The sequence below is a fragment of the Triplophysa rosa genome, linkage group LG8 (assembly GCF_024868665.1).
Source record: "Triplophysa rosa linkage group LG8, Trosa_1v2, whole genome shotgun sequence".
Taxonomy (NCBI): domain Eukaryota; kingdom Metazoa; phylum Chordata; class Actinopteri; order Cypriniformes; family Nemacheilidae; genus Triplophysa; species Triplophysa rosa.
In genome coordinates, this window is record NC_079897.1 from 1,204,610 (window position 1) to 1,220,503 (window position 15,894).

The 15,894-nt window shown below is 39.0% G+C and overlaps 1 protein-coding gene across 2 annotated transcripts in view; it reads right to left on the reverse strand.

Moving 5' to 3' along the window:
- Positions 1 to 15,894, reverse strand: part of LOC130557580 (mannosyl-oligosaccharide 1,2-alpha-mannosidase IA) — a 150,960-nt gene that overhangs the window by 37,410 nt on the left and 97,656 nt on the right. For both annotated transcript variants that reach the window (XM_057339462.1, XM_057339461.1), the window contains exon 4: positions 15,327 to 15,407. In XM_057339462.1, the coding sequence (XP_057195445.1) occupies positions 15,327 to 15,407 (81 nt within the window). The remainder of the gene's footprint in view (positions 1 to 15,326; positions 15,408 to 15,894) is intronic.

Here is a 15,894-nt window from a genome sequence, read left to right on the forward strand (position 1 = left end):
GGTTGGATTTGCAGTTTTTGGCATCTATTACTATCATATTTTTTATAGTCAAATATATGTAGAACAGTTAGCGAATTAGCATGTATCGATCAAACACTGAAAATATTAGTAAATTAAATTAGAAATTAAATCGTAAGACTAGTAATAACTTTATATGATCCCAGTAGAATTAATGGCAATGCCAAAACTCTTAACCATTAGATTCAGGCATAATACATTTTTTTAAATGTGCCACCCTAAGATTTGTACTGGCCCCTTTGTGCCACCCCATAAAAAAATCCTGGGGGCGCCACTGCCCCTGCCATCTCTGCTGTTTGTATAGACCTAAAACTTTGACTGTTCAAAACTGTTGAAATATTAAAATCATTCAGGCATTTCAAACCATTGCAAAATGCACTTTCCTGATAATTGGATCATTTCAATATATCTTGCAGTTGTAGTCACCCGACAAAAATATTGCTATTTTTATACCATATGGCAGCTTGTTTTGAATTAAATTGCACTTTATATACACCACACGATTTTCATAAAGTTTTTTCATATAAACTCAACTTTATTTATATAGCGCTTTTTACAATTTTCATTGTTACAAAGCAGCTGTACATGAGACATATTGACTATAAGCAAAACAATTAAAGTTATACCTGTAAAAACAAGAAAAAGGTGAAAACACAGAAGACAGACACACCCACATACAAAACACTCCACACACACAATATGCACACGTATAACACACATAGACATAGAGACACACGCATACACATGGACGCGCACGCACACACACACACACACGCACGCACACAGACAAGCACGCACACACACAGACACACGCACACAGACAAGCACGCACACACACAGACACGCACACACACAGACACGCACTCACGCACAGTGAAAGCACACATTTAAGATAAAGGAGAGAGAAACACAGGTCAAATATTAAACAGACTATAAATTCCTATATGCAATATTAATTAAATAAAACTTTAAAATTCTAAAGCAGCCCCCCCAGCCGGCAAATAGTGCAAACGGTGGCGAGGAACCCAAAACTCTAATGGAGAAAAAAAAAACCTCAGGAGAACCCAGGCCCAACCAGGGGATTCCAGTTCCCCTCTGGCAAAAGCTGCTGCCTCTGCACAAGCTCCAGAGAACTTGCACAACAAGGCTAAATAAAAATAAATAAACTTACTAATAAAGTAACTTATAGATTAAGATTATCATTAATAATAAATAAGTAAAGTAATTTCATATAAAAAACATTTATTCCAGCAAAGATAGAAAGATACTCTCTTTGTATAGTCCAATATGAAATTACTTCAATTTGAAAGATTTTAGTCGTAATGCCACCCCTGCTGCTTCAAATGTGTATGTCTTGTTTTTTGTCTTTAGATAATTCAAAGAATGTTGTTTGTGTGATGGACATTTGTGTGTGAAATCTGTGTCATTTCTATCAACTTTCAACGAGTTTACTGTCTAAATTCTTTGACAGACAGTTAAGCCAAAGCAAAGCTGTGCTCCTCTGATAAACAAGCGTTTCATCCCCGCGACCCTAATGGCTCGCAGCTAGAAAACGCTTAAAACTCAATTATGTGAATCTGCAGAAGATCAACGCTATCATGGATGAATGGATGACACAGTTTGATGCCATTTCACAAATCCCATTTCATGCTCTTCCCATGCAAGAAAAACTCCAAATGAGGAAAACTCTACTTGCCACGGATGTTGGACGAACATGAGTTTAAAAAAAAAAACACGAACACATGGCTGGAAGGCATCTTTCTCGCTTTAAAGAAATGAAATTAATATTCTTAACTACGGGTGGGCGGTATGTTCAAAATCTCACGTCTTGTTTGAGTCATTTAACAGTATATGTCGCAATATAGTTCAATTGGCCAGAAATTCAAAAGAATAATAATTATACACTAGATAGTACATTTTCTAAAGAAACTGTGAGTGATGCTTTCATGGCAAACCGCGGAACTTGGCACTGGGGTGATGACACTTTAAGTACTAATGAATCTAACCAACCCCCATGACTCTAAGATGTTCTGATACAGAGATATAGGTCTTGCTAAACGGATGCTAGGCTAATGAGTTTGGTTGCTATGGGCGTGGCTTGGCATCTGCCAACTGATGATGCTTCAAGCCACAAGTGAAACAAACCAGCTCCCATGTCTCTACGATGTTCCTATGCATAGATATAGGTTTTGCTAAACGGTTGCTAGGCTAACCTGTTTGGTTGCTACGGGCGTGGCTTAGCATCTGCTAATTGATGATGCTCTAAGCTATGAGTGAAACGAACCAACCCCCGTGTCTCTACGATGTTTCTATGCATAGATATAGGTTTTGCTAAACGGTTGCTAGGCTAACCTGTTTGGTTGCTATGGGCGTGGCTTAGCATGTGCTAATTGATGATGCTCTAAGCTATGAGTGAAACGAACCAACCCCCGTGTCTCTATGATGTTTCTATGCATAGATATAGGTTTTGCTAAATGGTTGCTAGGCTAACCTGTTTGGTTGCTATGGGCGTGGCTTAGCATATGCCAACTGATGATGCTTCAACCCACAAGTGAAACAAACCAACCACCATCTCTCTATGATGTTCTGATGAAGAGATGTAGGTGTTGTTAAACGGTTGCTAAGTTAAGATGTTTTGTTGCTATGGGCGTGGCTTCGTGGCTTAATGAACTTCCTGGGCCACTGATTGGTTGCCTGAGTAATAAGTGCCCACCCCCTAGTCTCTACGACACTGTACTGCAAAGATATGCATATGAACTTTTGATAATGGGAGTCAATGGGATCGGATGCTAGGTTGCTGTAAATGGTTGCTATGGGCGTGGCTTAATATCTTCATAATGTTCATGTGACACTGATTGGTTTTCTGAGTCAAATGAGCCCACCCCCTTGTCTCTAAGTGGTTGTACTGCTAAGATATTCAACACGGGACGTTTTACGCCTTATATGGGCATGCTTCCTGTGATTGGGAAATTTTGGGAGGCTCTCACACCCCAGGGCTACAACTTTTTATTCGCCCCCCTATCGCACCCCCTCCACCCGATCGCTTCCAAAAGTCATCACACACCATTCCTCAATGGGCCGCTCGATTTGATGTATTCATTCATGGGTCCAAAGGCAAAAAATAACACGTGAATATATAGGTATCTAGGTTTTGAATGGGAGTCTATGGGCGCCATTATAAGTATACAGAAATTTTGGGAGGCTCTCACACCCCAGGGGTGCAACTTACACCCCATTGTGAGTGATGTTCTTATAGAGCCTGATAACCCCTTCAAATCGTGTATTATTTTCATGTTTCTACGATATCCTCGCTCGGAGCTACGATCCCTCAAAGTTGGGCGCAATGTTAAGTCAATGGGATTTTTCGGGTGGTTTTTCGCACCCCTATCGCACCCCCCCCCCACCGATCGCTTATAAAAGTCATAGCACACCATTCCCGAATAGGCCCGTCGATGTGATGTATTCATTCATGGGTCTACGTCAAAAGCTGCGGGACAAGTAGCGTGCCAAACTTTTGGCGGAACAAGAATAATTATAAGAAGTATGTATGTTCGAAAAACAATAGTTATGCTTTTTCAAAGCATCACTAATTACAGTAAATGACCATAAGGCAATGCCTATTTCTGAATAATTAAGTAAATTAACACTTCACATATAAAATATTGAAATCTCATTTAATTACTGGGATTTGTTAAACGCAAACCAAACCACGGGTCATTAAATCTTACTCTGGCAGTCAAGCAGTCTCTGAAACAAGAGATTTATAAATATTCAAAATTGTCAGTAGATCTATTATTGTCAATAAATAATCTTCTAAAACATTAAGTACAAATGAAAAAAATGTATTGCGTTGGGAAAATCTGATGAGAAATGTTCGAGTTCATATTGAGATCTTCAATAATATTGACTTTTGATTTCAGACTCTAATGACGGAGATTTTTTTAGTCAAATTTCTTCTTCTTTTTAGTCAGGAAAAATATCTGAGACGCAAATGTGACTGAAGCAAATGTTTCCATTTAATCTCACTGATATTCAAGAGATCTGTAATTTTTCTTTTTTATGGACAGTAAATAAGGTAAAGCTGTCCCACCCACAAACGTGAACAGTACAGAAAACCTCGAGCAGATGGGTTGACAATGGGGTGATCTTTACAGTCGTACCACCCATCATGCCCCTGAGAGGTGTGAAAGCGCACAGATGGGCATAAGACAATGTTTGAGATGACCCATATGAGCTTCTGCGGCGTGGAGTAAAACTCGAGACCAGCCAGGTGAATGCGAGCGCAGGTCAAGTAAGCGGGTGAAACTCATCCGAAACAGATTTATGCTTGAAAATGAATCAAGTGTAACCGCTGTGAGGTCTGCCGTCTCCGGTGTTTTAAATGAGACATTTTGCAGTGCGGCTCAGCTCCGGGTCAGACGGCAGGATAATCTTAAAGCAGGATGCTCAGTCAGTCGCCGGACCGTCTGTTGTCCTCCCGTGATGCAAAACACGACCGCTTTGCTTTCTTTGCCAAATCCCGCAGAGCTTATTTGCACCTCTGTATCGTCTTATTGTTAGAAAAACCTCCGGGTTATTGGCATTAATATGGTTTTATTCGCATAAACCTCTGATGAGGAGTCAGAACGAGTTCCGAATGAGACATTTTCAGAGGATTCTGGGCATTCTTGATTTCACGACAGGTGATGCTGAATAATGCTTCTGATAGTCTCCCCCCCGTGAGACGAGGGTCTCCATGCTGCCGCCAGGCTCCGATCTGATTGGACGCTGTATTCTGACCCCGAGTATATACTGTGATTGCTGTCAATCACCATCAACCCTTTCTATACTTCACGATCCCTGCGCACTTGTCAACAGTACACTAAGCAGTGTGCACTGATGAGCACAGATCGATGGTTCACTTAGGCGTTTAACTGTAACTTATGTTGTGTTTACAGCCGAGTGGAAATTTACACTGGAGTTGATACAGTCGAAAGCCCAGCGGGCGGCCCGTCAGACAGCCGTCCGTCCGTCTGACCCTGAGCTGAACTCTGCTCAGTCCCCGCGGCACGCTCCCTGACCGTGGTGTTGATGGAATATAAGCTGAGCGATGTGCTGTTTCACATCATTAATGAGATGTCAGTACACGTAATTCCACTTTCCCCTACAAAGACGAAAGCAGATTTTGATCCAGTTTGCTATGAAGAGTAATTAAACTGCATTGATAGCTCCATCGATCGAGACTGCACCTACATCACTTCACAATTCACAAGTCATTTCTTTCAGACAACAGCTTTAAAACTTCCAGGTGTGTGATGTCTTGGGGAACTGGATTGTGATTTTACACAAAGACTAAGAGGATGTAGTTGGGGGAAAATGTAAATATATATACTGTATATTTCATTAAAGAAAGGAAAACACAAAGAAAGAACAACAAAAATTGCAATTATTAAAGTGAAAGTGACTTATTTGTGACTTATTAAATGTGACCTGACCCCCAGTTAACTTCCAGTTTGTGTTTGGCTAGTGTCTAATAATATAACTATTTATATTTGATTTGATTTATTTTAATATTAATTTGTATTAATATTTTACTTAATAATAATTGTATTAAATAAACGATTTGTTGAATTTTGTTGTATGTTCATTTATTAAGTAAACAAGTTGTTGAATGGGTCCTGTAGTTCGGTGGCATTTAAAGAAACCGTGTGGTACACTGACATCTAGCGGTCGAGCTTGGTATCGCAGTCTAAATTAAAAAATATCGGAGAGAAGAGTTTAGCCAAGTAACGGTTCTTATCGGTACAAACGTTTGTTTATGTTGTCACCTTGAAACCGTCTCTATATCCACTATGATGGAGACATGAAAATCTTTTATCATCGCTGGTGTTTGTTTTCAGAAAAATGACATTAATGACTCCAGACATGAGCACTGACTACTAGCTCAGTACAGTAAAGTCAAGAGTTAAAACCCACTGAATGCTTTTAACCAGCGTCTTTTAAATAATTTCCCCACGCACAGTTTAAATAACTCTTTCATACTCTGCCAGAGATTAAAACAATCAAATTACGCCGGATGGAAGAAAAACACATTCATTAAATGCCTGCTGGGAAAAAATGAACAGTGTAAGAGGCTCGCGCAGATTGATACACAACCCACAGAGAAACACTACATGGATATATACTGTATGTACTGTATATATATATATATGTATCTGATCTCTCTCTCTCTCTCGTTGTAGTTCTCTTACTGTATAAAAAAGATGGTGGGATTATCTCTCTCGTCTTGCAGAACACTGACCATAGTGAACCTCCGTTTAATAATAGAACTGGACAAAGTTAAAAGGGTCATTGCGTGAATGACCGAGCTATATTTGTCTCCTTAAAGGACAGAGCGAAAGAGACTAATGTAAGAGAAATAAAAACACTCTAACCTTGTATTTAACCTTTCCTCCACAACACACAAAGAGATGAATTCAAATACACCACATGCATTACTCTTCATCACATGAAGAAGGCACAGAGAAGCAGATGTGAGGTTGAGCAGGGACGTCGGGTCATGTGTTCTACATCATCAGTACTCTCATCACATCCCATCGCTCTCATCTGACCTGATTAATGTCATTTACAAAACATGATTGCACAGTAAGAACACTCGACAGCCGAGGTAAACAAATCAATCTAACATCCGACGGATAAACAGCCTCATGCTAAACTTATCACAGAGGAAAATATCACCCTTCACCGCATGACTGATGAAACACCACCGTTCTCATTCTACAGAGTGCAATCGTGGGAATCCACAATGTTTAAAAAAGTTGATTTTGTCAGTAACCTTAAGGGGTTTAAAAGGAATTTGGATGGAAATCTAACACCAAATATCTGTCATATAAAGCTATAAAATACTATTTAAAATAATAATATAATAATTATAAAAATACACCATTCGATGATTTTTTGGGGTGCAAACCAAAAGATCAGATTATTCATAACAAATCAATCATGAATCTGACATCGGTGCAAAAACAGATTTGAATTAAGTAACACTTTTAAATCGTGCTATAAATATTTGATGTTCCAAACAGTTTAATGTCTTTAAGATGACGCATTTATTTATTTACATCTCGTATCTCTCCATACCTTCATCCCTATACAGTAACATAGAGACAGACGCAGTAAGAAACACTGCGGTCCTTGCCTTCCTGCCCTTCTCAGCATCTGAGTTCTCGGTTGCCATAGTAACACAAGACCGATGTGCAGCTCTCGACAGCATTTACCAAAGGAAACGTTCTTTCTGATAACTTTGTTGCCAAAGGTCAAATGATTGCTAGGAACACTTCAATATTTGTTGACTCCACTCGTGAATCTAAATACATCAGAAAATCGTCTAGAGAGCAAACCGTCGCACAGATCATCTGTTCGGACGGCTTATGGATGTGTCTTGGCATCAGGGTTCCTAAGCTCGGCAGTCTATAAATCCAGAAGTGTACATAAATTTAACTTGGCCATAAAGCACGATCAGCGTTGACTAGTTGAGCGTTAAAGATTATCAATAAGTAAAGTTCATGTATAAACTGTATAAATGTCTTTGTTCTGATGAACACAGAGAAAGATATTTGAAAGAATGCTTATAACCAAACAGATCTCATCCCCATTGACACAAAAGAAGATATTTTGAAGAATGTAGGACAGCAAACGGTTCTGGGGCACTTTTGACTACCATTGTCATTTTTCCAACTGGGAGTCAATGGGGGTCGAGATCTGTTTGGTTATAAGCATTCTTCCAAATATCTTCCTCTGTGTTCATCACAACACAAAATTATATTAAACAACTCGAAGGTGAGTAAATGATGACAGAATTTTCTTTTTTTGGGTGAAGTATCCCTTTAAGGACCAAAACATTGGCTAAAATACATCCACATTTTTTCCTCGTCATTTTTCGCTTTAATTTCCCCCAAACTTCTTCTTTATTGATTGATGTCCGGAGACAAGGCTGTGGTATTTACCAACTGCAGTCTCCACCTAACATAACTGATGAGGAGAGATTCTGGGTAGCTTTAATTGACCCCCGTACGCCCATCCTCTCCAGCCCCGTCAATTACAGAATGTTAAGATCCATAGCTCGAGGATTGTCCCAGCGCAAACCCCCTAATACCCAACGCAACCATAAACCCCGGGCCATGCCAAAGTCATAACCATACATTACAGTCGTCCGCAGATATTTACAGCCCGGCTGCTCATTTATCCCCGCTGAACACCAAATCATCGGGGAGCGTTTGGAAACACGGCTATATGACCACTGGCCAGTAAAAGGACAAAGCATTACTGTGATACAGCCGGCGGTTTTCTCTGGTTATTAAACACAAGAAACTGACGCTATAAACAGAATACATGTGTACCGCTAATAATTCACTCATTTACCTTTACCTCATTCTGGAAGGAAAAAGAAAGATGCAAGTCATGACGTGTCATTCCGAGTCAAGCAAATGTACGCTGTTATTTATTATTTATCGCATAATTGATTGCGGCATTTCAACCTTGTAACCTCTCTCGCAATTAATGCGAGGCTTTTATGTGCTTAATTAAAAGCCGTTGCAGCTTCACGTAGAAGAGAAAACACACGCACGCTCAATTACGTTCTTCAATGAGAAGGAGAGAGCCATTTCTGAGGTGGTTTATGAAAGCCGCTGAGTGACACCGGAACATTCATCAGAAGAAATGGGACGCGGGAAAAGAAGAGTCTTCAATGAGCAGCACATGAAAGTTGGAGAAGCCGATGTTTAGTGTTGTTGACATGACATGTTGACATGTATTTTTACGAGGATGCAGTCGGTAAATAGAAACTTTTGATTAAGTGTCGTCTGCGTCTCAGATATTTCTCCTGAGAAAAAGAGTCACAATGTGTCAAACTGAGCTCAGATTAGTCTCGTCTGCAAACAAAAGTCTTTATTATTGAAGATCTCGACATCAACTCAAACATTTCTCATCACATTTAATCAAATCCAAGATTTGACCTCTACAATCTACATTCAAGTACGCCCCCATACATCTCCAGCAGTCGAAACATTTCTTTCTCTACACGGTATATAAGGTCTTGCTCTTGTTCCAATTTGAAAAAGTATTCTGGACGCCCACTGAAGAATCACTGACCTTTCTGCATGACAAATTCAGACGTGTAGCCTGCCGACGAAAACACTGTACGATCAAACATAATCCCACAATCTGCTCGCTTTTACCTCTCTGATCACCACCAGAGCCGTTGAGAGAGAGAGAGAGTTGCGCCGACGGAAGTTCAAAATTTTCGCATGTCACGTGATTCACGGAGCTTTCAGATGGTTCCAGGAAGTTGTGTTTTCTCATTGAATGCTTTATTTCATTCGTTTTTGTATTCATAAATTGACTTACGTCTTTAAAGGGGTTAAAAGTTTACCTCAGTTGGTCTGTTTAGCCGCAGCTCCATGCGTTACTAGCAACTAGGGCTGCAACTACTAGTCGATAAAATCGATAATAATCGATAATGAAAATAGTTGTCAACGAATTTCATTATCGATTAGTTGGTTAAATTACAGAAAAAATAAGAGTAATCCCTTACTTTACTTTTTCAAGGGGAAAGTAATTAAATTACAGTAACTAATTACTTAGTAACTAGTTACACCCAACACTGCCTTCATCTTACAGACTTGTTTTGGGACAAAGGGACACTTCACCCAAAAATGAAAATTCTGTCATCATTTATTCACCCTCGGATTGTTGCAAACCTGTATAAATGTGTTTGTTCTGCTAAACACAAATGAAGATATTTGTAAGAATGTCAGTAACCATACAGATCTCATCCCCCATTGACTCCCATAGTATTTATTTTCCCTACTACGGCAGTAAATGGGTGATGAGATCTGTTTGCGTACTGACATTCTTACAAATATCTTCCTTTGTGTTCGAGCTGTGGCGAGTAAACGATGACACAATTTTCATTTCGCGTGAACTATCCCTTCAACAATGCTTTAGGGATAACAGCACATTATGAAATAGACGTTTCTGGGCCTAGATGATGGAAAGATAGTGTTCACATTTACATTGATGAATTTGGCAGATGCTTTTATCCAAAGAGACTTGGGACGTATTCGATCGGCACATTTTTCATCAGTATGTGAATTCCTTGGGGCGGTTGTGTTGCTAACCCGATGCGCTACCATATCAGCACCCTTAGAGAATTGAGTTCTCCACCTGAACAAAACTCTGAATAACATTAAAGCACCATTCTGGGCTTTTCAATACAATGGATTGATGGTTTCATTTTCTATCATTTTCCACCCGACAGGTAAGAAATCAAAGTTCACTAGTCTTGCTGAGAACAGTCAGAAGTTCTCTCCAGATATGACTCCATCTTGATTTGACACAAAAGGATTATAATGTGAGCAAAGCCACAAGCGCGGCACACAGCAGGACTCTGCTGCTATTACACTCATCTACATCGATCTTTTTCGGAATAAAAAATGACTTTCTAAAGAATAGAACAGAACAGTCCGGTGAGAAACAGACCTGCACAAAGGTTGAGCACACAATGGAAATTGTTAAAGGTGTTAAATTGTGTTAACAGCGCAAAGGTTCTAATCTGACACACGAAAACTCATCAAAATAATGTATATCTTTTTGTAAGTGGTTTTAGATGAAAGAGTCTGCCAAATGCATGAAACGTAAACACCGGCTCCACTAATGGCACGAGGATTGTCTGTTTGACTGACCAATGGCAGACGGAGGGAGAAGAGAGCCTGTTTGTCAACAAACAATTTTTCAATTCCTTTTGGTGATGCAAGTGGTTCATAAATTGTACTCTTCATCCATTACGTGCTCTTTAAATCCCTTAAAATCTCATTGTCACCCTATATATACAGTATATATGAAGAACAGAGCGATTTCTAAATGCACTCATTGACACTCATTGTGAACAGCAGGGGTTCCTCGACTAAACTGACAGGACGGGATAGAAACGCAGGTCGATAAAACCCACAAGGATAATCAGTACGAGTCCATGGAGTTCTGTAAATACAACATGGAAAGAGCGTAAAGATGATGCTAAATGACACAATGCATGTGCAGTACACCAGCGTGTGAATTCAACGACTCCATCAATAATGCAGCGAATAACTCGTGCCGCAGGAGAATCTCCGCGTCTGATGTTTATTCAGGTCATCCGTAAGTCCTGAAAGGTTTGATATGATCGCTGTAGCGCCGCTAATAAAACATTCATATAAAGAAGAATCCTGCGGGCGCGCTGGATGATGGAATGAAAAAGAGGAGTCGCTAGCTAAAGCGGTGAAATGATCTGCAGGCAGTTCTTCTGAGAAACAGACCTATAGGCTTTTGATGTAGCGGCTTTACGAGCCCAATGTTTCACGGTGTTGCAGGTGCACGGCGGACGGGTTCTTACGATTGACGGAGGCAAATAAACAGCGGTGAAAGGAACTGTGCTCTTGGGTTCTGGAGTGATATTCAGGGGTGTGTTTTGGGGTTATTTCTGCAGCTCTCCGGAGAACCCGTCTGTTTCACGGGATTTCAGAACACACAGGAGAAAAACACGCAGGCAACTACAAAAAATGTGCTATAAGAATTGAGCTAGCTAACTATCAGTACACATATAAGTTTGCTTGTAGAACAGTTCCAGGTACTAATGAAAAATGTTGTTGCAAACTAGTTGTTTAACCTTACTACTTCAAGTATACTAAAAATGACACTTTATAAAAAAAAAGTGAACCTGTTTAGCCCTCCACTCAAGCAGTATTGAAATTACAAGTACACTTACAAGTATACTACATAATGCACACTTAAAAATACACTTAGGTATACTTAAAGAGTACATAACATGAGATCATGAAAATTGTGTGTAACGTTGCCGTGTATGAAAGTAAGCATTCTGCCAAGTTGTAAATCCAAAGGAGAATGAATAACAAAGTTATAGGCTTGGAAAAAAGGGAGTCGACTCTGAATCACACAAAAGAGTCGTCACTAGTCCGATTCGCGAACCACCACAGATTTACGTCGCTACATATAGTCCCCGCCTACGTTTTGCTAGGACTGCCTGCGAAAACTTCACTCTTCTCCCCCAAACACTGTAGCTCGTGAGCATCATTAACGATAGACCAATCACAGCAGACTAGACCATCTGACCAATCACATCAGACTTGGCTAGAGGAAAGGAGGGGATTAGACGGATGAATCGCCGAACGAATCATTTGAGAGTCAGTCAAAAAGTAAGGTAAGAATAATTACGAAATAATAGTGTTTTTACACCTTCATAAACTTGTTGTTGGACGCTCCATAAACCAAAGTAGGACCTTAAAAATCCCTAGTTATGTACTCTTTAATAAAATGAACTTGAAGTATGCACTTGCAACGCTAGACAACATCTCATAAATGTGCACGAAACCTGAGCGGCAAATAGGTCCAAATGTCACTTGGATGATGATTTTTGGGTCACTTTTACTGAGCCGCCAGACCAGTAGGGACTGAATAACACTTCATTCATTTATTATCTTAAAAGAAGACATCTAGACTCAATTGTTTAAAAAACTCAGAGCTCATGGTAGGAAATGGGGTTTGATCTCTAGAGGTCTACTGTTGTGCTCTGTACTCAATAAAACTCAAGTTGAGACGCTCAGCTGAAGCTTCACTTTTCACAGGTTGACTCAATTTAGTGTTTCAGAGTCAACAACATCTAACACCCTTAATAGTGACAGCTGTGTCGTCTGTGTCATGTGTCTCGAGGGAGACAGATTCTAACTCAGGACAGAGTACAGTGGCTCAAGTGGTAACAAAAACTGAAAGATATATACCTGAAATGCACTGTAATGTGGCGATAAAATACAGCTGCAGAATACACAACACACAAGAACAGACACTCACACACTTCACCAAGATGTGGTTTACATTGCATCTAGATCAGGGGTTCTCAAAATGTTTGACTCCAAGGGCGCTTCTCAATATGCCTCCTCGTTTCCTTGCTCCTCCGTCCTCCATCCTTTGACCCGGAAACCGATCGAGCACAGCCATCTTTAAGGACATCTCAATTCTCTAATTGGACCGGGAGGAGGCGAGGATCGAGGAGGCATTCTGAGGAGTCATGAGCGAGGATACACATGTGTTTCCTTTGCAGAAGCGTTTTATCGACTAAACCTGACACGCATATAGATTATCCTCACCCTACACATCATCACATCCTTAGATCGTATTCAAACATGCATAAGTGTGATAATTAAGCAATATATTATTGTAATTTAGACCTATTTCAGACAGTATAGTTAATATTCATATACATCACAAATACATTAATATAGTTACATTAGTACATTTACATTTACGCATTTGGCAGACGCTTTTATCCAAAGCGACTTACATTGCATAATATTATACATTTGTATTGGAGTATCTGCAATCCCTGGGATCGAACCCATGACCTTGGCGTTGCTAGCACCATGATCTAACCACTGAGCTACTGGAAAGCAAACATTCTTTATACTCATATAAAGTTTATATTTATGTATAACATATATTTGACATACCTTATATACATTTCTGACCCATTTCAAGCATGCTTTTAACTTAATTTATTTATTATATTAATTTATTATCTGCCTTAAGTATGTATTTAACTTTATTTTTTATCATTTCAATATGCAATGTGTGGAGTCATCATTAATCGATGACGCTTTGAAGTGACGCACGCCAAAGAGACCGAGGATATGCCATTTCACCTCTTTTCCTTGCTCCCTCCCCTCGCATCCTGAAGGGGTGGAGCTAAGACGCGAGGAAAGAAACGAGAATGCTCAAATAAGAATTGAGAAGCACCCCAAGTCCCCCATTATATTCAACCATATTCAAAGGGCCCTCTCCAACTCACAAAACCTCAACAATAAAATATTTTAGAGCTAAACATTAACTGGAAAAAAGGCCAAATAATAAGAAATATCTTGTTTTTTTATGTATTTCAATGCTCATTTTGTCTAATTTTGAAACATTGCTCAGCTTGAGGCCCCCTTGGAAATCAGCCGGGGTCCACTTGTGAGCCCCGGCCCCCCTGATGAGAACCACTAATCTAGAGAGTCAGCATTTCACATTCTTCTTATACAAACAAGTTATCTTTAACATGATCTCTTACTGCAGAGGTCTAATTTTCCTTCACCATTATTTGAGACCAACTAACGTTTGTTCTTGCACATGTATTTAACTGTACGCTCCCATCTGAACCACATTTCTACATCATGAATCAAGTCAACGTTCACTAAAATGATGTACAGTATACCAAGGTTATTACAGTTTACTCAAATTAAAACTTTGAAAATGTTTCTGTTTGAAATATTGGCCTAAACATAAATGGAAGACTTAAACTAAACAAAAAAAACTGAAATGTTGCCTCAGAAATAAACTGAAATAAGTTTAAGGCACTAAAATGATAACAATAAACAAAAACTAAACTTAAAATAAAAATAAATTAATCTTATATAGCAACATATAAACTAAACAAATAATGAAATAATAGAATGACAAAAGCATATGATAAAATTGCAACAAAAAAGTCTAAAAATAAATGCTAGTTTAAAATATTAATAAAACTACAATACAACTAAAAACAAAACTATAATAACTCTGCAGTATACACTACAGGTCAAAAGTTTAGGACCACTTGACAAAAATATTTCTAGTGATATTAAAAATCCTTTTATGTTAAGGTGTTTATTTAAGTGTTTGAAATTACTTTTGTAGACAAAACTGTAATTGTGCCAACATTTAATTCCTTTCATTAATAAAAACTACATTTTTATTTGTAAAAAAACAGATTAAAAATGAATAAATAATGATCAATACTGTCTAAAAATCTTCCCAGGTTGAGAAGCTGGATGATAAAATGCCTTGGGCAAAGGGTGTTATTCTATGGTTTTGATAAGTTTACAATTATTCTAAAATGTATAAATATGTATTTTCTAAAAATATATAAATAAAGAATGAGCAAGTGACCCTAAACTTTAGTGTATGTGTACTTTTGACACGATCTAACACAGACCTGCAGATAAAGACTATACATCTATTAATACACCATTTTTACGAAAATGGCCAGAGAACCATTTGCACTAATTCAGACTCAAAATCAATGTCCATTAGGCTGAACAACACGTCTGTGTTTATGGGTCGCCTTTACGTCATTCTCCCCTCACATCTGATGCTTTTAGTCTAAAACATATTGTGGTCACGCTCTCTGTAATGCCACAGTGTCTTCAAGGGATCAAATGAGTTCAATTCGAGGAGCAGTGAAAGGAACAGGTGAAATTGAATCTTACCTCATCTCCGGTCAGGTAGAACGCCGACAGAAGACCACCGACGTAACGAATGTTCACCTCAAACACCGACGCCTCTCCGTTCTGCAGAACAGAAACAGCATTAAGACACTCATCTCTGTTGCCATAGTCACCCCTCTTAATCACATTACTAATGACAATGCATAAGAAAATGAGAAAAACATGTTTCTTCTGTAGGCTGTACGGTGATGCCGATGGTCCGGGTAGAGGGTCAAAATGAATTTATATATATAAACCGAACAGTTACATTTGAACATTTGATTTTGATCCAAAATTATTTGTTCAGTCACTTTTATAGCAGTATGTTCGCTGTACTCAAAAACATAAAACACGAGCCGCACTGCTTTCTCCTTTTTTCCCAAAGCGCCTAGGAGTTTGTGCTCCTGGCGTCTGTTGTTGCTAAGCAATGAGGATGAAAGCAATGAAAGACGATGAGGTATAAACAAAGCATATATGGATTAAATGCACTTAAAATACCTTGCAATAAGTTTTTTATTATTGCTGTGACCATCTGTTTCTCCATCTTCACTGAGCTTGTCTATATTGGCTG